The 27,054-nt window shown below is 36.1% G+C and overlaps 1 protein-coding gene and 1 long non-coding RNA gene across 5 annotated transcripts in view; both read left to right on the top strand.

Annotated features, from left to right (window-relative positions):
• The window catches only part of LOC106151866 (inactive tyrosine-protein kinase transmembrane receptor ROR1), a 58,342-nt gene that overhangs the window by 17,014 nt on the left and 14,274 nt on the right, over positions 1-27,054 (top strand). Inside the window, exons 1-2 of one of the 4 annotated variants that reach the window (XM_087009434.1) lie at positions 18,644-18,689; positions 20,058-20,124. In XM_087009434.1, the coding sequence (XP_086865560.1) occupies positions 18,659-18,689; positions 20,058-20,124 (98 nt within the window). In that variant the 5' untranslated portion in view covers positions 18,644-18,658. Of the gene's footprint in view, positions 1-18,643; positions 18,690-20,057; positions 20,125-26,033; positions 26,890-27,054 lie in introns of those variants that run through there. The other 3 variants (XM_013525292.3, XM_087009431.1, XM_087009438.1) reach the window with 3 other exon arrangements.
• LOC147763958 (uncharacterized) lies at positions 9,536-11,203 on the top strand. The gene is made up of 3 exons (XR_015333621.1): positions 9,536-9,716; positions 9,932-10,182; positions 10,358-11,203. It is a non-coding gene; the product is annotated as an uncharacterized LOC147763958 (long non-coding RNA).

Below are 27,054 nucleotides of genomic sequence, written 5' to 3' on the forward strand. Positions count from 1 at the left end.
GATTTGACCTTTGACCTTTACTTCAAGGTCAAATGGGCCAAAATTTTCAAAAAAATTAAATTTTTTACGAAAAAAATTTTTTTTGCCCTGTTATTCAGACACCACACAGACTTAACCAATAATATTATTGGAAGGTGTTACCCTTCAGGTCATCTTTCATCTCCATGAATTTGGGGTCAATCGGTGCATTTTCACGGGAGTAGCGGCCATAAGATACCGAAACTGAAAACTGTCTCTAATTCGGGAACCGTTAATGCTAGAGACCCATTCTTTTTTGCATTTTGTAGAGCATGTAAAGCCCAACACTGGAGGTGGTCTCGGTTTTTTTGTATTCCATACGGTTTTCGAGTTACGCTGTATCAAAAAGTACATATTGGTGGTAAAAGCAAAATGTGCAGTACAGTAATGGATAATAAATTTTGAACTCTGGAAAAATAAAACATAAGGCTTGGCAAAGCAGACAACTTGTGTTCAAAAATGACATTATTTCATCAAATTTGAACTTCTGAAACTTCAGAGCACCTCCTATTTCAAGAATTTTGACCAAAATGACATTTTCTTTATTTTAATTAATTTTTTCTGTACGAAATTTAAGGCACATTATGGTAACTCCAAAATTATAACATTTAGTCCCTTATATCTCCAAAACTGGCAGAGATAGGTCCATAGTTACTATTGAAGTTGAATAGGAAGTCATATACTGGCAATCTTACTATGACCTTGAAAGTGACCTTTGACCTACTTTTCACCATGAACTGAACTTTGCAAATTTTTCTTCCCTTTTATCTCCAAAACTGGCAGAGATAGGTCCATAGTTACTATTGAACTTGAATAGGAAGTCATATACTGGCAATCTAAATGTGACCTTAAAATTGACCTTTGACCTACTTTTCACCATAAACTGAACTTTGCAAAATTTGCTTCCCTTTTATCTCCAAAACTGGCAGAGATAGGTCCATAGTTACTATTGAACTTGAATAGGAAGTCATATACTGGCAATCTAAATGTGACCTCAAAATTGACCTTTGACCTACTTTTCACCATAAACTGAACTTTGCAAATTTTGCTTCCCTTTTATCTCCAAAACTGGCAGAGATAGGTCCATAGTTACTATTGAACTTGAATAGGAAGTCATATACTGGCAATCTAAATGTGACCTTGAAATTGACCTTTGACCTACTTTTCACCATGAACTAAATTTTGCAAATTTTGCTTCCCTTTTATCTCCAAAACTGGCAGAGATAGGTCCATAGTTACTATTGAACTTGAATAGGAAGTCATATACTGGCAATCTAAATGTGACCTTGAAATTGACCTTTGACCTACTTTTCACCATGAACTGAACTTTGCAAATTTTGCTTTCCTTTTATCTCCAAAACTGGCAGAGATAGGTCCATAGTTACTATTGAACTTGAATAGGAAGTCATATACTGGCAATCTAAATGTGACCTTAAAATTGACCTTTGACCTACTTTTCACCATAAACTGAACTTTGCAAAATTTGCTTCCCTTTTATCTCCAAAACTGGGAGAGATAGGTCCATAGTTACTATTGAACTTGAATAGGAAGTCATATACTGGCAATCTAAATGTGACCTCAAAATTGACCTTTGACCTACTTTTCACCATAAACTGAACTTTGCAAATTTTGCTTCCCTTTTATCTCCAAAACTGGCAGAGATAGGTCCATAGTTACTATTGAACTTGAATAGGAAGTCATATACTGGCAATCTAAATGTGACCTTGAAATTGACCTTTGACCTACATTTCACCATGAACTAAATTTTGCAAATTTTGCTTCCCTTTTATCTCCAAAACTGGCTGAGATAGGTCCATAGTTACTATTGAACTTGAATAGGAAGTCATATACTGGCAATCTAAATGTGACCTTGAAATTGACCTTTGACCTACTTTTCACCATGAACTGAACTTTGCAAATTTTGCTTTCCTTTTATCTCCAAAACTGGCAGAGATAGGTCCATAGTTACTATTGAACTTGAAAAGGAAGTCATATACTGGCAATCTAAATGTGACCTTAAAATTGACCTTTGACCTACTTTACACCATAAACTGAATTTTGCAAATTTTGCTTTCCTTTTATCTCCAAAACTGGCTGAGATAGGTCCGTAGTTACTATTGAACTTGAATAGGAAGTCATATACTGGCATTATAAATGTGACATTAAAATTGACCTTTGTCCTACTTTTCACCATAAACTGAACTTTGCAAATTTTGCTTCCCTTTTATCTCCAAAACTGGCAGAGATAGGTCCATAGTTACTATTGAACTTGAATAGAAAGTCATATACTGGCAATCTAAATGTGACCTTGAAATTGACCTTTGACCTACTTTTTATCATGAACTGAACTCTGCTAATTTCTTTCTCTTTTAACTTCAAACTTGACAGAGATAGGTCCATAGTTACTCTTGAATTTGAATAGGAAGTCATATACTGGCAATTTACTGTGACCTTGAAATTGACCCTTGACCTACCTTACGAAGAACTTAAATTTGATTGTACCATATATATTTTTTGCAATAGTTTAAAAATTCTTGTTGATTGCATTTTTACAGCTTGTCAAGCACAAAACTGGTGGCTATGTCCCTTATTTTGTGTATGTGGGGGTCTATACGAATGCGCTTGCTCCAGCTGGTGGTACAATATTCGGAGGCGGTATCGCCTCTCTGATCCTCTAGTTTTTTCTAGTGAAGCAGTTTGAAAGGTTCACATATTAATGAAAATTTTGAAAGGTCTCTCTCTGTCAGCTGGCCAGGGTGCATTATGTGTCTGTGGTCTGTCAGCTGAGTGGTTACTTGGGTTCATGCTGGCTGTGTTGATGCTGTCACATATGCAGACAGGAGGAGGCAACTGTTCTCTTGATCATGGACAGGCGAGGAGTATGCCCTTTCATAGTCTTGTCACTTTAATTGCTTATGTTGAGCACTGCAATTAAATAAACTAAAACAAAAGGTCAGGTGCATTAACGTCTCAAATTAATAGGCGCTGGTAAACTAGTGAACCCTGTTTATGATTTTAAAGAGTATTAACATAATAAACAAGTGTGATTTGTGGTAGACTAAATGTTCCTGGTTATACAGAGAGGCTTAAACATTAACAAACATTATCCCTAACCATAGTTAACATGTACTATATATGTCATGAAAAATAAACATGGGTATTTTTGGTTAACAGCAATTCGCTTTTTTATTATCTGTTTTCTTTCTTTTTGTTTCTTTCTTTTTTAATTAACAGTTTTACAACATGTTCTATTGAAGCTGCTTTTACCAAAAAAAATATATACTCTCCCATGTCTCTGCTCCCCCCCCCCAACCTGTTCTCTACCCAGCAGCTCTTTGTCAGCCTTCACTGAACTAATGGCTGCATGGTTAAACTGGCTCTGTACAGGTTCACACCATGTTTCAACACAAAATGTGATTCATTACAAAAGTTTATGTAAGATAGTATAAGATAGTATCTGGGGATTGACAGGCCAGGCAGGCCTTTCCACCTTGAGAGGAAGTTGGGCATGAAATGAGTCCATGTTCTAATATTGCACACAGAGCACTTGACTGGCCCCATTCCAAATCCTTTGAAGTCTGCAGAACACTGAGGCAGGCAGGCAAGCCAATGGGGTTTTGCAAATATTGATGTCTTCCCCTATTTGCGCTGTCCAGATAGGTTTTCTCAGTACTTGTTGCTGCAGTATCGGTGCACTAAATACCCAGGAGTGTCTGATGTGAGATGTATTGACTACTTTCATTATTGTACCACCAGCGTTAGCGCTGGCGGTACACATGGTTTCGGTCCCGTCCGGATCGTTCCGCCGGCTCCGCCGGCTCCGTTGGCTCCGCCGGACGGCTACCGTTACCGCTTCTCCTCCTAGACGGTAAGGGCCCCCGTACCCATCTCATGGATTTAGGTCACCTATAATCTCAACTCGTTCCACGTAAAATTTGGGCTTTGTCGGTATTGGGGTCTGGGTGTGGCACTCATTGCAATGCACCCTTGTCTAAAAATGGCAAAATTAAATGCTAATTATCTACCCTACGGAAGGAGTTATGGGAAAAATTTCTATAGACGGCTTTCCAAAAGTCATATGTGTAGATTTCAAATATACCCTTGGATTTGACCTTTGACCTTTACTTCAAGGTCAAATGGGCCAAAATTTTCAAAAAAATGAAATTTTTTACGAAAAAAATTTTTTTTGCCCTGTTATTCAGACACCACACAGACTTAACCAATAATATTATTGGAAGGTGTTACCCTTCAGGTCATCTTTCATCTCCATGAATTTGGGGTCAATCGGTGCATTTTCACGGGAGTAGCGGCCATAAGATACCGAAACTGAAAACTGTCTCTAATTCGGGAACCGTTAATGCTAGAGACCCATTCTTTTTTGCATTTTGTAGAGCATGTAAAGCCCAACACTGGAGGTGGTCTCGGTTTTTTTGTATTCCATACGGTTTTCGAGTTACGCTGTATCAAAAAGTACATATTGGTGGTAAAAGCAAAATGTGCAGTACGGTAATGGATAATAAATTTTGAACTCTGGAAAAATAAAACATAAGGCTTGGCAAAGCAGACAACTTGTGTTCAAAAATGACATTATTTCATCAAATTTGAACTTCTGAAACTTCAGAGCACCTCCTATTTCAAGAATTTTGACCAAAATGACATTTTCTTTATTTTAATTAATTTTTTCTGTACGAAATTTAAGGCACATTATGGTAACTCCAAAATTATAACATTTAGTCCCTTATATCTCCAAAACTGGCAGAGATAGGTCCATAGTTACTATTGAAGTTGAATAGGAAGTCATATACTGGCAATCTTACTATGACCTTGAAAGTGACCTTTGACCTACTTTTCACCATGAACTGAACTTTGCAAATTTTTCTTCCCTTTTATCTCCAAAACTGGCAGAGATAGGTCCATAGTTACTATTGAACTTGAATAGGAAGTCATATACTGGCAATCTTACTATGACCTTGAAAGTGACCTTTGACCTACTTTTCACCATGAACTGAACTTTGCAAATTTTTCTTCCCTTTTATCTCCAAAACTGGCAGAGATAGGTCCATAGTTACTATTGAACTTGAATAGGAAGTCATATACTGGCAATCTAAATGTGACCTTAAAATTGACCTTTGACCTACTTTTCACCATAAACTGAATTTTGCAAAATTTGCTTCCCTTTTATCTCCAAAACTGGCAGAGATAGGTCCATAGTTACTATTGAACTTGAATAGGAAGTCATATACTGGCAATCAAAATGTGACCTTAAAATTGACCTTTGACCTTCTTTACACCATAAACTGAATTTTGCAAAATTTGCTTCCCTTTTATCTCCAAAACTGGCTGAGATAGGTCCGTAGTTACTATTGAACTTGAATAGGAAGTCATATACTGGCAATCAAAATGTGACCTTAAAATTGACCTTTGACCTACTTTTCACCATAAACTGAACTTTGCAAATTTTGCTTTCCTTTTATCTCCAAAACTGGCTGAGATAGGTCCGTAGTTACTATTGAACTTGAATAGGAAGTCATATACTGGCAATCTAAATGTGACCTCAAAATTGACCTTTGACCTACTTTTCACCATAAACTGAACTTTGCAAATTTTGCTTCCCTTTTATCTCCAAAACTGGCAGAGATAGGTCCATAGTTACTATTGAACTTGAATAGGAAGTCATATACTGGCAATCTAAATATGACCTTGAAAGTGACCTTTGACCTACTTTTCACCATGAACTGAACTTTGCAAATTTTTCTTCCCTTTTATCTCCAAAACTGGCAGAGATAGGTCCATAGTTACTATTGAACTTGAATAGGAAGTCATATACTGGCAATCTAAATGTGACCTTAAAATTGACCTTTGACCTACTTTTCACCATAAACTGAATTTTGCAAAATTTGCTTCCCTTTTATCTCCAAAACTGGCAGAGATAGGTCCATAGTTACTATTGAACTTGAATAGGAAGTCATATACTGGCAATCTAAATGTGACCTCAAAATTGACCTTTGACCTACTTTTCACCATAAACTGAACTTTGCAAATTTTGCTTCCCTTTTATCTCCAAAACTGGCAGAGATAGGTCCATAGTTACTATTGAACTTGAATAGGAAGTCATATACTGGCAATCTAAATATGACCTTGAAATTGACCTTTAACCTACTTTTCACCATGAACTGAATTTTGCAAATTTTGCTTCCCTATTATCTCCAAAACTGGCTGAGATAGGTCCATAGTTACTATTGAACTTGAATAGGAAGTCATATACTGGCAATCCAAATGTGACCTTGAAATTGACCTTTGACCTACTTTACACCATAAACTGAATTTTGCAAATTTTGCTTTCCTTTTATCTCCAAAACTGGCTGAGATAGGTCCGTAGTTACTATTGAACTTGAATAGGAAGTCATATACTGGCATTATAAATGTGACATTAAAATTGACCTTTGTCCTACTTTTCACCATAAACTGAACTTTGCAAATTTTGCTTCCCTTTTATCTCCAAAACTGGCAGAGATAGGTCCATAGTTACTATTGAACTTGAATAGGAAGTCATATACTGGCAATTTACTGTGACCTTGAATTGACCCTTGACCTACCTTACGAAGAACTTAAATTTGATTGTACCATATATATTTTTTGCAGTAGTTTAAAAATTCTTGTTGATTGCATTTTTACAGCTTGTCAAGCACAAAACTGGTGGCTGTGTCCCTTATTTTGTGTATGTGGGGGTCTATACGAATGCGCTTGCTCCAGCTGGTGGTACAATATTCGGAGGCGGTATCGCCTCTCTGATCCTCTAGTTAAAACATACATGTATGCACTTTCCTAGTATGGGGAAGGAGCACTAAAATTTAAGTGATCATTATAAGCGTGAATACCATAATGATTCTAGGGAGTGACATCTTTTAAAGTACTTTTGCTGTTCATTAAGCTAATTATTTAGCTCTCCTGCTTTAGATTCAGAGGCAGTTTTACTCACGTAATCCCCATCGGATTTAATTGTCACCTGAGCCTTCAGTCTCCTGGGGAGGAGATGGCAGGTCCGCGTTGATGTGGAAAAGCCAGGCAACTGCCTTCTGATATAATTGGCTGTCATAATTAGATAGATTTAGGAAATTGTGTAAAGTCTGTGAAATTTGCAGATGCCATGCCTTGCCATTTAACCTTTTTTTAGCTGATCTCAGGAGGAAGAAGAGGGTTTCAGCTGCCACTGTGTTAAATAAACAGTTGGGGGTTGGAAAAAAACTTGTCTGGGTAATTCTGAGGGAATTGCCTTTTTTTTGTTTAAACCAGTAGACCCTTCTCAGCATGCTCATTTTAGTCTTTATGAATAGCATTGAAATCAGTTGATATATCTAAAGTTTTACATGTACGAGCTTGTTAATGTGCATCCATACATTCAGTACTTAATGTGCATGCATGTGCATATACACGTATGCATGCATATCACACATGCACAGATATATATATGAACGTGCATGCATACGCATGCACGCACACACACACACACACACACCAAGAAATGTATACTCCAGTGATATACCCACATCCAGCAGCAACCTGCACAGTGGTCATTGTGCAATACCACACCAGCATAATGAAGGCAAATTAATTATGTGGTCAGCTCTTTCTGGATTCTGCTCCATTAAGGCCCATTACGGAGCTACTAATCAGATAGACCTAATGTGGGTGGTCATCTACTGACCCAGAGATATGTAATGTCCATTTGAAATGCAGTCATTCCATGGTATTCATTGGATCAATGACTATACCCCTTTGAATTCACTCTATGTGTAGAAATATTTGTGATGTCAAATTACATGAAGTTACTATTTAGGACTATCCAGACTAAGGAGAAAATAGAATTAGACTTGTCTGTGAATGTATTCTTATTGTGAAAGGTGTAATTATATCAATTTTGTGTGTAAGGATTGGTATGCTGGTTGGTATTGAAGGTTTTATTAAGTTAGCACAGTAATAAAGAGGCCTAATACAGGGTGACCTTTCCACCTATCAACTGCCTTTGTGAAGTCTGAGGTTCGCTGATCAAAGAAAGACATATCGACAAAAGGGTAGACGCTTTATTTCCTTTCCAGAGACTGGCCAGAGCTAGATGCCAGGCAGCCACTTAATAGAAGTCCCTGAACTGCTGCAAAGAAAACCCGCTGCATCAGCTCTTTTTTTGAAATGTTAATCTTGTTTTTGTGCTACTAATATTACTAATATTTTATCAAGGCATTGCTTGTGATTTATCTCATATCTGAAAAATAATAAGGTCTTTGAAAATGTATTCTCTGCAATCAGGGCGACTCCTGATCAATCTTGGAACTGTCATGTAGCTGCAATGAATTTTCCGTTTTGAGCAGCATTTTCCTTGTTGCAGTACAGATCCTCTCAACCTGTGACATCCATCAGGTCAAGCATCTAAACTTAGGGATGATTATCGGCTATTCCCACCATCTCCTTCTGCATCTTTGTACAAACCATGTAATGTTGCCAGGATGTCAAAGGTGGTTTAGGTAAAAAATGCATGACCTGCATATAAGTACAGCCATCTATGATTATACAGTCCAAGGTGTGCCCTATGCACATGTGGACAATGCTTTGATGTACGCATGCTTCTCACAGTACTATATTGCTTATTGTTACTCAGTTAAATCAAATGTATCTGTTATATTTCCAAGAACAATGTCTTTGTAAGTTGCACATGGAGATGGGTTATGGATAAGTTCTAAAGAGAGAGATTAGCTCTTGTCAGCAAGTGTGTTTTTGTGACTATCAGAAAATAATGATTCTTGGAAAAATGTCCAAATGAAATGTCTGAAATTTATGAGTGATCACAATGAGGCTTGTTTACACAGACTGTATTAGTTCACAGTGAGAGTTCCTCTGGTTTAGGGGCATCCAACAAAATCAAAAGTTGCCTTTAGTATATGAATTTTTTTTCTTTTTTTTTTTTTTTGTCTCTCTTCAAGCAGACTAGCTGAATCAATCTGTTATAGAAGTAGCCATTACCTGTTGGTTTCAGACCTGGCTAGTGCTAGTTTCCCAATAAGTATTTATATGGATTGTGAATCTTACAGAGTTTCACTGACCGAGGGATTTTCTGAGACCTCAAGGCAAAACATGTTCTCATTAAATTGGACATGGAGTATCTGAACCCTGTCCTCATCTTCCCAGTTCACCACTTAATGACCATCTTGAACTTTCCCCATGAAATCATCATCAGTAATACCTAGATCAATGGCGTTGCCATCGGAAAAAAAAGGAAAAAAATTCTCGATGAAGCTGACTGTTTTTCAGTGCACATATTCCGCACCTGCCTGCCATTCTCACAGATAATTACCTTGGTTCATCTCTATTTCAATTCTTCTCAGGAAATCAGTCCATTTGCTCTACGGGGAGCCTTTAAAATGGAAGGATTTTTATATGCAACGCTGGCTCTATTCTGCCATTTGCTAATTTAATCAAACTCAATCCAATGCATTCAATGGGGAATACCCGCTTTATAGGTCTGCCGCTAGATGGCGTGGGGGTGAAAGCAGTCCTTCTAAAATCTCGCAGAATCTCGCTCACGGCTTTACACCAGAGTTTAACATGGAGCGTGTGCACGCGTCGCTGACAGTGAACCAACTCAAACGCAATTTACTTGAATGTGGTGCCATAACATCTGGATGAAAATGTGAATTGACTGGAAGGTATGTGTTTTCTTTTCATTTAGTGCTTGAAAAACACGAATGCTGACTATTTTCCTTGAAAAAATCAAAAATTAGTCGAGGTGTGTGTGTCAAATCTGACATGTTATGTACATGTAGACTACTGTAGGTACGAGTAGGCCTACGCTCATATTTTGTTTTAGTAGCACGAAAGATTTTTATACTTAGTAAATGTACTTATTTATTTTCTTTATAAGGTTACCCAAAGAAGGCCCATATATCGGGGGCAAAGCCTGAAACTGTCGAATTCAGGACCCCAGGACAGCCAACTTCAAGAGCAGGATAAAATGATTACTTCAGGAATCTTACCTATCACTTCACATCAGCGGCAAAGATTGCTGTAGCCACCAGTAATGCCTACCCTAAAGCTGACTTACAGGCGGCTGTGATGGACAACAACTATTGCCAAGTGCCATGAAAAGAATAAAGCATGGATAGAGGGAATGATGTAAGTGAAAACAGAGGTCTGCTATTAAGAATCGGACCCAAATATGAGAAAGAATTATCAAACTAGGTGATAGGTGACATCATAGAATTATAATATTGTATCTAAACTAATCTAAATTGTATCTATTTAATGCTGTAACCATCTACCATGCTTTAATGGGATATGAATATTTCAGGTTGAGGAACAAACAGCGAAGGACACTGAGTAAGCAAGTTATAACAAGGAAAGAGCGCAATCTGACACAAGGAGAGACAATGGCGGATCACTGCCTCAAGATTTGGAGAGATAATTGCAGCTACAGAGAAGAAGTATATAAACAAACTGTATGAATCATTGAACATTGTGTCCAAAACCATTGCAGACACATGACAGTTGGACACGGACCTGATTTCCCCTTTTGGAATGTGTATCTCGTACACAAATCTGGGCCTAAAGAAAACCTGCAAATACTTTACTCAGTTAGAAGGCCAGATGTTCATTACGAATCGCCCATTCTGCTATTTTGTTGTGTTTACATTCAAAGATCTGTTTGTGGGGTTGATTCATTCTGACACAGTGACACTGGATATTTTTCTACATGTATTTTGCAGAGGATAACTTTTCTTAATGAAAAACACTATAGGAAGTACGTGTCAGCTAGTTTATAGAAAGTACCCCTGCATGAGATGGTTTTAGCTGCAATCACAATTTTGAAGTGCCATTTAAAAAAAAATGTTTTAACTAAAATGAAATAATTTGGTGGTGCTATATTCTTTACAAAAAGTACTTATGTGTTTATGCTGTTTTTAATAATCTTTAACTGTAATGAAAAAAAAAACTATGATGCTATTTTGTAAAGTATTTTTAGTGGGATGAAATAATTTGATAGTTGTATTTACAGCAAATAATTTGGTTTTTCTGCTTTTAAAAGAATTTTCAAAGTGCTGACATAATGTGGTGGTTCTATTCAAGTAAAATAATTCATAAGTACTATTTTGTAAAAAGGAACAAAAAAACTGTTCATTTGTAAAATGTTTGTTTTCTGTAATTTTTATTTCTTAAACTGTTACAAAAAGTTTACCATACCTACAGTAATCCATTGGCTGAGAAATTGCAGCTATATAATCAGGAAAGTTATAGCACAAATAAATTATCTAAGTATTACATGGTTTCATGGTTTTTACTATGGACTGAATAATTATTTTGTTTAAATAAAACATTTGGTTTTGCTGCTTTTTAATGAATTTTCAGAGCGATGAAATAATATGGTGTTTCTACTCAAGTAAAACAATTCAGAAGTGCTATTTTGTAAAAAAAGAATAAAAACTGTTCATTTATAAAATGTTTTCTTTCTTTCAATTTTATTTCTTAAACTGTTACAAAAAGATTTCCAAACATGCATTATTCCATTGGCTGAGAAATTGCATCTATACATGTACAAATAAATTATCTAACTATACCTAGTTTTATGATTCTTACGATGTACTGAATAATTTTTTTAAATAAAAATAATTATTTACTTAACATTACCGGTCATGCTCAATACATCAATAAAAAAGGATATTACTTAATAACACAACCTTATGCGGGTAGTAGGCTACCGGCACTTGTATATTTACTGACAACTCTTCTGAAATTACGGACATAAGAAAACGCACTTTGATAAATCATACTTCCTAGGGGCACTTTCTGGCTATGGAGCTCTCTTTCCAAAACTTTATAAGTTTTTCCAAGATCAATTAACCTTTCTACGTGTATTCTTTTTGAGGCAACTCGTCTATCTTTAGGGGGCCTAATTACTGTGCCTGGGTCAAGTTGTAACTGTCCTTTTAACATGGAAGGTGTGTTGACATGGGCAACCCTTCACTTCAAACGAAGCCCTGAATCCTCAGGAAAATTATGCCCACCTTGCCGACTTTGACATTCAGGTACACAACAATACTGAGGCATGTTTATTAAGGCCAGTGCCACAGTCCAACGTATATGATATCCAACATGGCGACTGTGGAAGGACTGAATTCACACTAGCGACACCTGGCGCCAAGCGGGCTGGTATACCTCATTGCGCACACATTCAGAATTTTGAAAAAAAATTACGAGCAGGTTTTCAAATCAGCAGTTTGTTTTTGCTTGTCAGTCTGGGCTTTTTAATGAAGAAGACATTTTGGTGGTAATGAATATGAAAAGGTCTTGCTCTTGATGTTGTACTTCTCCTCCTTCAGCCAATTATGGTTCATTACACAGGGTTCAAACAAGCAAAGCAAACATCTGCACTGCACCCAAGCACAGTCAATGATACCTTGAGAAAAACTGCCACGAGGGAAGTGATTCTTTACATGACATTTTGGCCATCTTTATGATGGAGGCTGATGCTTTTTTCCTTCACTGCGCCATGATCATCATGATAGAACAAAAAAGAGCAACCTCGGGACAAAAGCCAAGGCTTCTTTCTTTAATATTTCAACCTTTTTTTAGATCTCTGTAATGGCTTGAATACGAAATATTTGATTATTAGCTTAATTTTGAAGTATTTTTTTTCTGATAAATTAAATTGATATACCCTACCATGATGAAATTGTATGAAAATTGAATGAAAATAACATTAATCTTTTAGACGTTTACTGAGTGATTGAGAAATAAATACTAAATAGAGTCCCCCATTTTAATTATCTGGTAGTTCATGAGAACATCATTGAACTGTTATAATTATCCCTCACAAATTAAAACATTCTCAGGGCACTCTGGAAATAACTCCTTACAACCAGCAGGAATCATTATCACAATTTCACAATCATTTCACAGTCATTAACCTCCGAGTGGACCTATTGTTCACCCATGATAGATGATAAGTGGAATATTTACAATACTAATAGTTGTGACTTCCTGACTGTGACCCTTGATGGTATAGCCAGGAGGTGAAATTGGATGGTAGTGCATATATATATATATCTGTTCTGGCTAATGTCAGAATTATTGTACCAAATGTCATATTTCCTTTGTCCACTTCGTAGTAATCACTGGCCAAGCCATTAGCTGCATTGTAGATGAGGAAGTAAGCACTGGCTGACCACAGGCTATCAAGAAGTCAAAGTGATATGCCCAGGATCCCATCCCGTATTGTGTAAGAACATCATTGTAAGCATGAGGTAACCACATACTGTGGAGGGACTACAAATGAGCTACTCAGCCCTGCTACTGGAAATGTCAGTAACATTAACCGTGATAACTTCATCAAAATAATTTGCCCTAAGGGATGGTGGTTACCTGCACTGGGGGTTGTTAGGGAATGAGAAGCCACCAATTCCTCTCTTTGGGAAGGGAAATTACTAGTTAAAAGAGAGTGAGGTATGCCAGTGCCTTATTAGACGAAATTGATTGGTCCTGAGACTTTTTAAGTGCTACTTTTTTTTAAAGATACAAAGGAAAAATGGCATTGAGAATTCATTTGGTAACATTACCCAGGAGGGGGACCTGTCATTTAAATCCAACAAGTATACACTAATGCTCTTTCAAAAATTTATTTGACTCTCCATAATTCTAATGCCATAGTCTGTTATTTATGAAGATAGATTGCCTATTATAGGCGTGTCTTTGGTTTCCCCATAATTTTAGAAGTACTGAAACAAATTGATAGCAGTAAAGGCATATGGGAAATCGTAGATTTGTTGGGATTTACTTTGTCACTGCCCTTTTCTCTGTCTGATCCTTATTAGACTGACAAGATTAATCTCCCATAAAATTCAATTAAAGCAGTCTTCAGACATTGAATCTCATGTCAGTGTCTGCGTAGATAACATACATTTAAGCAGCCCATCTTGGCTTGGAGGTAAATTAGACTGTTATGGACAGAAGAACTGACCATTCAGAGCATTGGTCACCAAAGCTGTGTTCATAGGAGTAGTCTAGTTTGGTTTTGAATCGATCAGAAATGATTTTTAGAGAGCTTTCATGTTGAAGGTTCAGAGGCAGATCAATTGATTGCAATTAACATGATGCATCCACAACTAGTGGTCCAACAAGCAGTGGCCATGGCCTTCATGCCAATTCCATGATATGTGGAGCAAATGAATGAGTTTAAGGGCCCCAGAGCAGGTTTTGATTACATTTTAGGTTATTATTAGAAGAAATGGGACTAGAAAGTGGCTCTTCAGGCAACCAGATTGATCATTTCAAGGAGATAAATCTGAATTTAGGCATTTACAACTTTCTGAGAGTCCTCGTTTAAATTAATCTCCAGAAGCTGTGAGCAAATATCTAGTTTTATAACTGTGATATGAGCTTGTGGGGTTTTCTTATATGTACATCATTATTTGGTAATAATAAGAACATTTATGGGTATAAAAGTTGTTTGTTTTTCAACCTGAGCCCTATGGTCACGTTTTGTGTCCTTCACCCTTAAAACATAGTAATTAGGATGGGTTCCAATTGGTCATTGGCAAGGCTACCTTTTCAGATTGATTATCTCATATATTTTTTCTCACAGTTAACGCTTGAATTTCTGTTTCAATTTGTTGCTGTTTATGGCATTCTGTCCATCTTATTTTACACAAAGACACCAAGGCCTACTAACTTAAAGAACTTCTACATATGGTTATGTTAAAAATAATCAATATTGTTAGGGACAAATGGGAAGTAGGGAGCCTTAGTACAAAAGACTTGAGTAAGGTAACTGGAATCTTTATTATCTAGTTTAGAATGACAGTTATGTTTGACTTGCATGTGGAATAGTAATAACTGTCAAACCACTTTTATTTAGAGATACATTTGGGACAAAATTGCTATGTTCTGCTTAAGCAATAATTTATTTGATTAACAAGGCATGCATTTTTGATTTGCGGTTTGACATGGCACTGTGTCACGTTTGACTCATGTACTTCACTTCAGTTGTGGCATGTTACATGGAGATTTTGGTAGCATCCTGAAACCTTAGTTATAAGGACAGTAACATGAACATATTTCCTGTGTAAGATATGAAATTTGTTCAGATTGAAACTTATTATAATTCAGAATCAAATGCATGGGCTCAAAATTTAACATCTTTTAAACAAATTCCTTTTACAAAGATAAAAATTTCAGGGCATCACCATTTGACCTTTAGCTGTTTATGTTTATTGATTCTTCAGACTTACATTTTTCAGTGCATTTCTTTCATTTGCATGTCTTTAGATAAGCTCTTCACAATAAACTCTCTCAGAAGGATGAGACCGCTAGCTTAGTCTGACAAAGGAAAGCTCTTGGAAATTGCTATGAATTTCTGGGAAAGATATTCATTTGTGCTGATCACAAAGTAGATTATATTGATTCCTGGCATCCTGGTCACTGTATCTAGCTGTTAACTGCCAGGGTCAGTTCCTCTGTCTGTGATCATTACTACATTTTGTCTTATTTTTTTCTCTCTCTTAAACTCAAGGCGTATCCGGTATGAATACAGTTGTTTACGCATGTTTAAAGGTGGGTTCGCTTTTTCGAAAGTCAAATATAAACCATCTTCTAGTGCTCACATTTTACCTGTTTGGGAAGGTTTATATTTACAAAAACAACTGCAATTGAAGCTCGTATAGCTTTCTGCTTACACAATAAGAACCACTAATAAAAGCTTTGAGTAGAGCACAATCCAATCTTAGGAAATATTAAATCCTTCAGGTGTGACTGATTGCCATGGCAACACCAGTTTTAAGTTGGTGTGGACAATGTCACTAATTGAAAGGTTGTTTAATAAGGTTGTAAGGAAGATTGGCCAGACATCCTACACCTGCCCCCCTCAAGGCTGATTGCCATGGCAACAAGCACTTGAGATGTATATACGACTGTCTTGGCAGTTCTAGTATTGATGTAACGTTGCCTTCTGTTGATTGATTTTGATGAATGGTTGCTATTATGTCACTGAACAACTTCTGTTTCTTGGATTTCTGTTACATTTCTCTGCTATTGATTAGATAAATGTTACGGACACCACTTTCATACAAAACCACACCAAAGACCAAAACGCCTATCATTATTATTTTTTATGTAAGGAAGTTGGTAATGAGACCATCGTTGCTGATCAATCACCAATGTGCCTGCCCCATAAATGCAAATTGCGCTTTTGCAGTAAAAGAAGTAGTGTTACCTTCCAGTGCACCTGTGGAAACCATCCAAACTGTCTCCTTCAAGAGCTGTTTTTAATGGTTGCTGTATTATGCATTTATGTTGTAGACATAAAAACTCACTGCTTCATAAAATGAAGGGTTTTAAAGGGCGTTTTGAGTATCATTATTTTTAAAGATTCACAGAAATCACATTTCACTTCAGCTTGTTCTTTAATAATTCATATGCTTAATGTAACTATTGCATACTGATTAAAATCAAATTTGGTGAACCAGAATGACACCCTTTTGAGTTACTACTGTGGAAGAAATATGCCATCTCCAAGTAATCAGTATTTCCATATTGATTTCCTTCTTAATTAGTCAGATTACCTTTAGAACAAGTGATACATTATTCATGTGTCCGCTGCTAGAGGAGTGTATGAGAAATGACAATAATGAATTTTCTCACAGTTGGGGAGAAATATTAGATTATTATTTTTTTTGTCTCATTTTTTTCTTTCAAGATAAAAGCTGAGTTTTTTCCTTCAATCTGTCTGTCTGATTGTCTCCCACTATCTGAGAGAGAAAGAGAGTGAGGGTGTAAGTCTGGAGCTGATGGTGATAAATTTTTTTTCTAGTTTTCCTTGTTCCTGGGCATAAGTAAAGATATCAGCAGCAGTCAACTTTGATTTTCATAAAATACACAGCAAGGTTCTTTCAAAGGTGATCCCTGGAACAAACTGGTCATCTAGGATTGAAGTGATATTTGAATGGCCACTGCTCCAAATAATAATGGTGGTCAGATTATTTATAATGTTGACAAATTTTTTGGACTCCACAAATGCTATGTATAATTAGTAAGACATTGTCAGAATATTCTTGGTGAATCTAGAACTAATAGTAGAATTGTAAAAAAGAATTGAGGGATAAAGAGTTCAGCTCTAGCAACATTGCACAGAAGACCAATTATTTGTTGCAAAGTCTTATGATATCTTATTGCCCAGAAATGGGCCAGTCTACTCCCCCCCCCCCCAAAAAAAAAAAAAAAAAAAAAAAAAAAAAAAAAAAAAAAAAGTTTTTTATATTGCTGAAGAATCTGGAAGGACAGTTTTATGGACTTGGAAACACATTAGCAGGAACTTAAAAGGGTAACTAAATAGGCCTCCACCACTTCTTTTCACACATTTATTCAATCTTATCCCCTCATTTATCTGCATAAACAAACAGGTGGAAAGTTTTTTAAGTCCACATGACAGATTGATTCTCCTAGAAACTTGGTTAAAAACTTTGACCTATAGATACCCATTGCTTTTTATGTACTTCACACAGTGTGGCTGAAAACTTACACAACCCATACAAAAAGAGTCATCTTTGAAGACTGAAAAAAAAAAGGTAAATTTTGGTGTAAGAGCAATGTCTGTGATGGTCATTAACCTTTTATGTGGTGATATATCGGACACTCATTCTTGGATCTTTTTCCTTCTCCTATGGAATGAGACAAAAAAAAAAAAAAACATTGCCTACCATTCCTGAATAGCACAGTGTGTGAAATTTTGCCCTGGTAATGTGTGTGGAAGTCAACAATTTAGTGCTGGTTTGGAGTCTTGTAATGTGTGGAGTTGGAGGTCTCCAGTTACCCCAGCTATATCATCAGTCTGACCAGCCATGTGGAACCTCACTGCCATATTTCACTGCCCATGCTGATTTTTTGACTCAGGAGATCAATTGTTCTGACTGGATTCTCTTGCTTCTGCTAAGGGAACTGGAATTTATTGTTGTCATCTGAGAAGTTTGCTTCTTTTGACACTGGACGGCTTTGGAATTGTGCTCAATAATTTGCCTTATAATGAGGCAGACATGTCTTTTATTATAGTCAATACAGGGGATTTTTGGATGTGTTGAAAAGTGAAGTGTGCATGTTAGACTTGGCTGTGTGCTTACGTGGGCTTTGTACCTGTCATTATTGTCTCATTTGAAGGGAATAGTAGGAAAGAAGAGCCCTCCTCATTGTAACAGAAAGAGAGTATTTTGGCTGTCTCCATCTTTTGTTGGCAACTTTCTTTTAAGGGTAGCCATACAAAACCAGTCAAATCTTAGCATTTTTGAAATAGCTGTCTGCTCTTGGTTATTCCTTCTCCTGAGTTCTAGTTAGTGTGGGATGAGAGGTTTGATGAGTCCAAAGTGGTTGTGAGATGCTCCTAGTATAAAAAGGTTAACTGGATAAAGATTATGTGGATGAAGAGATGATCCCTCTCCAGACTCCTGAGGAAGTAGGAAGCCTGAGTGATTTCCTGCAGATAAAAGATAATTCATAAAACACTTTGAAAGATTTGCAGAATACCACTGCAAGTTACCACCAGGCTGTCAAGATAAGGATCCTTAGAAGATCTGGTTAAACTGTCAAAGATTTTAAGTGGAAATGCCTTCAAATGGTGGTTGGGCTAGAAAGATTTTTAGGAGGTGTGTGGCTCTGTCATTTCAGAAAAGGATTTGAAAAGAGACGATTGCCTGGCCTTAGAATGTCTGGCCATTAAAAACCCACCATTTATGTTAAAAGTAAACATATTTAGGGCATATTTGTGCAAAAAGGGAATTCAGCTAATATTGAATATTGAATTCTCTCAATATACAAAACTTCATTAATTCATAGCAGTGAATATGATTCTTTTATAATATGCAGCCAAGATTATTTCTCTTTGATGTAAGGCAATCTCTCTAATACACCAAACCTTTTAGTGAATGGGTAAAGTAACAGTATCTCTGTGATAAGCTTGCATCACAGTTTACATGTCTTTTTAATGTGCCATTTCATAGCAGACCAGGTGGCCTTATGATCCCACTTCTTTTACACAATACTGACAACTTCAAACATTTTATAAGCAGTTTGGATATACATCTATACCTGTTTACGCACTACTGGAAGTCTTTTTTGCTCTTTATGATTTGATTTTATAAACAAGAACACACTTCAGTACCTTATAGAGATATCGGTTGCAAATTTAGTACATGTCTCTCAGATGTGAACTTATGAGGTTTGCTAAATTCAATTTACAGTCTCTAGTTGAATTTTCTGAACTAAAAAACCAAAGATTGCTACCTGTGTTGTATCATTCTGTTGTTTTTTCCAGTTAATGACATATTTATGCACATGTATAAAAAATATTTTAGAGTGAAATGGTTTTTAATTTCAGCGCTGATGGGTGTGTGTATGCATAACTTAAGATAAGGTTTATGAATATCACACTGGTTAAAACAGTTTTTATGTACATTCCTGTAACAACTCGGTGTATATGCCCCACTGTCATCAATTATCTAAGTAATTTTCATCTGTTATTTTGGTCTATCAGTGCTCCTGATTTAACTCTCCAGTCCCAGTTGACTCCAGATTTAAGTGACTACCCATGTCCTGTAAGTGAATGGAATTTAGAATAATGGTTATTACCTGCGATATGTTTCAGCCTCCAGAACCGTGTCTGCTGATGGTTGAGCTTTAATTCCCATATTATTGCAAATCCAATAAGTTACTTAATTTAATGGAAATGTAATTTTGGCCCCCAAGACCTTAATCAGTGTCATTTTGAAAACAATGACAGATAGGACAGATTTTCATACAAAGCCTAAAGTATGCTCAAAGAAACGTTGATCCAATTTTTCTGACATGTTGTGTGAAATTTTGATAGGCTGATGACTTATTTCTCCAGAGAGTTTATCAAATGGTCATGTACCAGTCTGTGCTTACTGTGGACCAACTGTTAGTGTTGAATTGAAGTGAGCTTGGCTGTGTGTTTCGCTGTTGTTTAACTATGACCCATGTTTTTATCATTGCAGTGATGCTGACTATATGCTGTATAATGGCAGATGATGAAGATTATGTGTGGGATTCAGATGTGCGGCCGTAAGTTTCGCATTTCTTTTATGGCAAAATTACTGTTGTGAAATATTCTGTCATATGGATTTTGTTTAGATACTGACTGAATTTTCCTTTGTGTTCAGTGTCAATCTTAACTAATTCTACATTTGAACATCTTTTAAAGATTTGTTTTTAAATTTTACTGATCCTAACTGAAATTAATTAAATTTTTATATTTTATGATATGTGCATAATCTCAAATTGCAGTTTTTTACCATTATTTTTATTAAATGTCTTAAAAAGATAGTTTACTATAATAGTCACAAAACTATATTTTGATACAATAAAGCCTAAATTTAAATAAAAGTTCTTAGTTTATAGACAGCTGTGATGTTTCAAAAGGTCATTTGAGTTTAGTGGTGCTGTAAACTTTTTCCAACAAAGAAATGGTACCATATAAAAAAGATGGGATATCACATTTTTATATAAAAACACTGTATATGTCTATTATTCTGATCACCTTTGTTTGTCCTGTCAGTACTGTTCCAGTTCCTGTTAAATGCAATTCTTCCTTCAGTTTCATTTTATTGGCAAAAATGCAAGTTATTCTAGTCATTCTGGCATTTTCATATATTTTTATTGCTTGTCTTATAATTTGCCTTACCACATTTTTGTTTTAATGCAAAAATATTTGGCACACAAGCAAATGATGTTTGTGAATTTGTATAGTCTGAACATTTCAAAAATGTGGTCACAGTTTTTATTGTTTTGAAAAACAACATTTTCATTTTTTCAACTTTTTCTAGTAAGTGACCTATCATTTTAATGCAAACTGTTAAGTCAGTTAAGTCTTTTTTTGAGTAAACTTAGTTTTTCTTGGTATTTGGGTATGAATTTCTGAAATTGCCAGGATTCATTTTGCTGTATAATTTGGTGAAATAGACTATACAACCTCTAGCCATAACCTATACTACTTTCAGTATATTTTTTATAGCTGAATGTCTGCACATGTCTCAGCTTTGCTGTATTGTTATCATGACTATATGATTAACGTCCATTTTATGCTTCTTAAACAACCCTTAAGTGATTTTAGAGTTTATAATTTTTTATTCATGAATCTTTTCAGAATCGTCCAATACTTTTCAAACATTAGTCATCATTGAAGAAAGCAGTTAATCAATCTGATTGCTCCAAGATTGTAATTTATAGGTGGTTTAATCCTCATCAAGTGGAGAGAACAATGACATCTTCCTCCTGTATCTAATTTACTGTAATTGTAATTGCTGCTTTATTATGTTTTATAGATCATTACAGAGGTATTTTGATAATGTATCGCTGTTTCATTGCCTGTACAAATACAGGACTTGGTTGCAGGCTCACAGAGCCTGCCTGTATCAATAATGATTAAATAGCATGGTGTAATCAACTTCATCTTGGTTTTGTCATCAAGATAGCCTAATCAATACTGGTATCTTATATAATCTGATCCTACTCAGACACTTGCAATCAAATCAAAATGTGTTGTCTTTGACCATGGGTAATGGATGGATTTTCCTGGCCTTGCTGTTTGGATTTATCAGGAAGGCTGTGTGTTTCCTGACTGAGTGTCCAAACACGCCAGGACAAGAAGCTTTGTTGTTTTGAGGAAACACCTGGAAAACTTGTTAAAACTAAAGCAATCTTACACCACCAAGGAGGTTTATCTGTGATTTTTGAAAAAAACAAGTTCAACCAAATTTCCTCTGCACATATTTCAAGTTTGATGGTTCAGTGATATTTATGTGATTGCTAATGAAATGCTACTGATGAGTTAGATGCAAGATAGTGCATGTGTAGAGAACATGACTTGTGTGTTATCTTTTTTGTTGATGCTGTAAATCTGTCACTTTTGATCTGATTTTTTTTATTATTTATAGGTTGTAAAAAGTTTCCATTTTAGGCTGTTGGATCTTTATCACAGAGAGCAGGTGTGAAAGGTTGCTTCCGAAAAAAAATCACCTTTATCAAATTAAAGAAGAAGTTGTACTGCATGTGGGGCTGGGAAATAAAATTCTATGAAATATGATATATTTTAAACCCATCTTCTTGTGTGTGTTTGATTAGGATTAAGAGATATCCCGCCCAGGTTATATTTGAACAATCCAAACTAATCACATCACAGAAGACTGTTCCCTTCACAATCGTATATATTCATAGGTCTCCTTTTTAAAGTTCAATACCAACTAATCCTTCTTATAAATACTGCATGAGGTAAGCTGATTAATTATTGACTACTGTATTATTCCTGCATGCCCTCAAATGCAGGTGGGAGGGCAATGGAGGAGGAAGGAGAAGATTGTGTTACAGAACCTGTCTGCAGCTGGGTTTACTCTGAGTGATTTGAGACGAATTGGGACCAAGAAAAAAATTACACACAATAGAGGGGACTATTGTTAAAGAAAGTTTTGTCAGAATAGTTTTTTTTTTTTTTTTTTGTTCATTTTTTTGCTCGATTTGAATATTAAGTTGGGTGGAAAAAAAGTTTGGATGTGCATGTGTGTTGGGGATTGGGGGGGGGGGGGGGAAGGGGTATAAGAGAGAAGCCAATCTTAATTTCTTTCCTGTTATAGGTTCCATACAGACACAGCATAGGATAAAGAGGAGGGGGGAGGTATGAAGGTAAATGTGAAGGTAAATCTATTCCTTACTGCACTTGAAATTGCATGTGGTGCAGCTCAAAATTTCGACATGCATTGCATGATAGGTGCTGATATGAAAGAGAAGATAATTGTTCAGTTGAAGAGCTTCACTGGGCAGAGAAAAAGTCCAATCCCAAGGATGGCACTTAGGGAATGGATTCAACATGAAATAATATTCATTCTCTTAAGTGGAAATACTTGTCTTTAGGCCCAGTCATGCATAGATATGTGATTGACTTCTTGCCACAAGAAAAATGACGTCCCTTCTCTCTTTAAAAATGCATTTAGTTGCCAGTTTAAGGGTGATATTTGAGATAAAAAAGAAAGTGTGAAGCCTTTAATGATTAATCCATTATTCCAGACAGCATTGGTGAACTGTAAAATTATATGCAGATTGGCGTGCTTTCCAATATCTTCTCATTCCATTAAACAGATAGCTACGTAAACTCATCCCCAAAGTGGAGAGGGAGTTGAGCCAGATCTCCTGCTCTTTTGTTTCCGGCTTTGACTCTGATGGCCGTGGGACTATTGAAAAACTAGACACAAAAGACCAGCATTAGATGTTGACTTAGTAATATACAGCAAATATAGACTATTATCAAATCAGAACACACTGTGGATCAAAACACTTGGTTAATTGAATTAGCAATAAGTCTGCCCCATGGTTGTTAATTTCCCTGATTTTTAATTTAGGAAAAAAAAAAATAATTACAGAAAATTGTCTGAAAAAAGTGAAAAGCTGTTATTGTGTTTAATTTCCAATTGTCTTAAGGCAAATATGCACAGCACATTATAATTATGAACACACAGACAGGCAACAGATCTGACTAGACTGGTTGACAGATATGATGTCCATCACTGTCTGTACTTTCAGCATGTCTCCAGGTAGTAATAAGCTTTTCCTGTACCACCTCACAAGATTCATATCCTCCTCAACTGCATCTGGCTCAGTTCTGGCTAAATTGAATATGGTGATAATTGGCAATCATTGTGGACTGAACTTTGTCGCAGTTTTCATACATCAAAACATGATGATTTCCCAGGATAATTTCCAGCCGTCAAAGCTTGAAGGAAAAGAATGGCTGTCACATGGCTGCCTCGAGACTGAAATCGGAATTAGCACCATTCACAGTGTTTTGTGACAGTGTTGGTATTCTGAATGTCTCTACCTGACTGGGCTGAAAGTAACAATAACTTCAAAAATCCAATAAAGGATGATGGATATAAATGCTAATTCTTCAAATTGAGCAGATAAGTTAATTTTCCAAAAGGTCGCCTAGCTGGATTGTCAGATGATAATTAAGCTGACTGGAGATGGTTTGTATTAAGATACAGCTGTAATATCATGATAGTGCAGATGCAGTGTTAGAATGATTTCAGTCAGAATTAGCTTACAACTTGAATTATTAAGTGATATGATTGCAATTAAGCCATATCACAGTTTAACCTGTTCTTTTCATCATTGAATTTGATATCTTGATATTGTACTAATAGGTGCCTAATAGACCACAATTTATTGATATCCGTTAACAGAGTAACCACTGCTCACACTGCCAAAAATAAAAATCTGCCAAAGTTATAAATTCCTCTTGCTGATGAGAAGTAAAAGGGTATTGTTTTGCACATGTGCATGTGATTATAATAATAATAATAGCAAGATTAAAATCTAAACAATAAAAACCTGAAAAAAAAGTAGAAAAATAATTTCAAATGTCAAAGCGTTTGACCTCCAATTTCCCTGCAAAACCCCATGTCACATGAAGGTTGCCTCTGGAATTTATTTCCTGCAGATAGTCACTTTCCCATCTGTAAGGTGACTGGTAAAGTAGGGTTTCATTTGCCCACCAAGTAAGAAATGCCTATAATATCCAAGAAGAAAGTTCTATTAAGACATTTTATTACCCATGTGGGTAATCCAAAGTGTCTTTGATTGTAGACTTGAGAGTCTAAAACGAGCAAATGTGTTATTACTGATTATTTTGCTATTTTGTATTTGTTGGAGTGCTCTTTTTAAGACAAAGCAATTAACCTCAGCAGCTGGTTCCAGCTGAAGGATCTGAATGCATATCAGCTGATCAGCTGGTCCAGTATCAGGCCAGGAATACAAGCTGCTCTTCTGGGTTGAGGGACATGTTAGATAATAATAATAATAATAATAATAATAATAATAATAATAATAATAATAATTCCTTTTTTTCTAAGACTTTCTTTCATAAAAGTAAAAAAGTTTGCCATGCCAGATTATTTTCTTGGTTACATTACAATCACTTATTAATGAAATATTCATAGCTAACTGTTACAGTCTCATATATTGTCACTTAGAACAAAGGGCCACCATACTCATTGCTAGCATATAAAATGTATGATACTTCTTTCATTGTTAAATCTCCACAATACAGTCATATCATCTACCCTTATGTGCAGCTCTGCTGAAGTAATGATAAATGCCTCATTTGTGAAATTTTTCCAAGACACAATAAACCAGCTTTGAAAGTGGTAAAAATCAATGTTTTGCCATTTCATTGGCATTTTATTTCAATTACCATGATTACCAGGGTTGGGGACAAGTCGGTCTAAATCTGGCTGTACTCATTCATCATTTTCCTAGATATCCACTCGATCAACAAGATTCTAATTAATGAAAAAACTTCATTTCTGTAAAAGGTACCTGTACATTAGTCTTTTTACTGATGTTAAGATTTATCTGATTCTTATGAAAGCAGTTATTTTTTAGTATTGAATGGATCTGTGAGAACAAGATGTTATTCTATAAAATGTCCTAATATCGGAGATAGGGGGTGGGGTTGGAAGAAGCAGGATAGGTAATATGCAATGTTCTAATTCACATTAGTGAATGTCTATAAAACTGCATAAATATTTCCTTTTTAACTATGAGTCATTTTATGTTATTTTAACCATGAAGGCAATATTTTGGATACATTTAATGCATTATAATGGGCTTTACTGATTGAATTTTATCAAATAGGGCAGCTAGAGCAGTCCATCCTTAGATGCTGTTCAAAGAAGCCTCCCATCAGGCACATGACGTCATGAAAAAAAAAAAAGAATCAAATTTGCCATTGTGCGTCTCTGGAGATTCTCTTCTTTATGGGCAGGGCAGCCCAGTTTCCTTTTTTGCTTTCTTTTCCACATCATCTTCATATGGATATATACAAAAATGCAGTACTAAGAATGTTGAACTATAAAGTCTGAAATCAGCCTTGAAAAATGCAAAATCCACTTTTCACTGTTCATTTTGGCAATGCCTTCCTCTAGATGTCTAATATACTGTTTGCTATATGGCCACACAACTGACTTCCTGTGCCTTTGCCAGTAACTCCCAAGAAAGAATAAATTTAAATGGATGTTAAATGGATTTAGAGCACTTAAGGGAATTTGTGTACGATTTGTAATATATTTGTTTACTTTGCCAAAATATACTGATTCATCCCTTCCGTATATCTGTCAAGACCAGTAGGTTTTTTTTTTCTCAGTCTTTTTCAAGTTACGTCTTTGCCTATCAGCCTATCTGTGAACTGTTATAAAGTTGGTTTGTTTGACATGTAGGCCAGCATGGGGTCCAGTTTGTATATAACACCTTTGTTACTAAGAAACCTGAAGCCGTACCACTGAAGTGTTTTCTCAGTTGGCCGTTCCATTACTCTCAACCTCACTCTGTAGTGGGTAGGAGCACATGGGAAGGCGAAGCCACAATTCCCACTTTAGAAGATCCCAAATATCCCACACCACCACATGGGTTTAGAAAAGAATAAGACAGAAGCCATGGAAACCTTTGTGATTAGCTACAGGAAAGGGTTGGCCTCTGGTCACACACACTAGGAGAGAACATAATAACATTGTGTGGTGGGCAACACGTCTGGTCAGTGGTGAGAGGGTGGTCAGTTTTGTCTGCTACATCCATGCATATCACTCAACACTATGGTTTAGCCTTTCTTTGGGACCCCAGGAATCAATGTGGTCAGTCCATCTGCCTCTCCACACCATTCCATACAGCACACAGAATATTGAGGTAGCAAGGGACTATATGGACCTGAAGATTTACTCGGATGAATGAACATCATGTATCTGTTCTAGGAAAATGTTTGTGGAAGTAATTTGATTCGCACTCAATGTGAGCATTAATTCCCCTTAGGTGTTTTCCACCAGTACAAATTGGCTGTGGTCAGAGGGAGGAGGCATCTGGGGTTTTTAAAGTTAAAATATTGGTAGAATAAATGAAAGGGATTGCGGTAACAGAAGCGGATTATCAAGCTGCAGTATTAAGACCAAGATGAAG

Source organism: Lingula anatina, chromosome 1 (assembly GCF_051362555.1).
Source record: "Lingula anatina isolate TDL-2025a chromosome 1, LinAna3.0, whole genome shotgun sequence".
Classification (NCBI taxonomy): Eukaryota; Metazoa; Brachiopoda; class Lingulata; order Lingulida; family Lingulidae; genus Lingula; species Lingula anatina.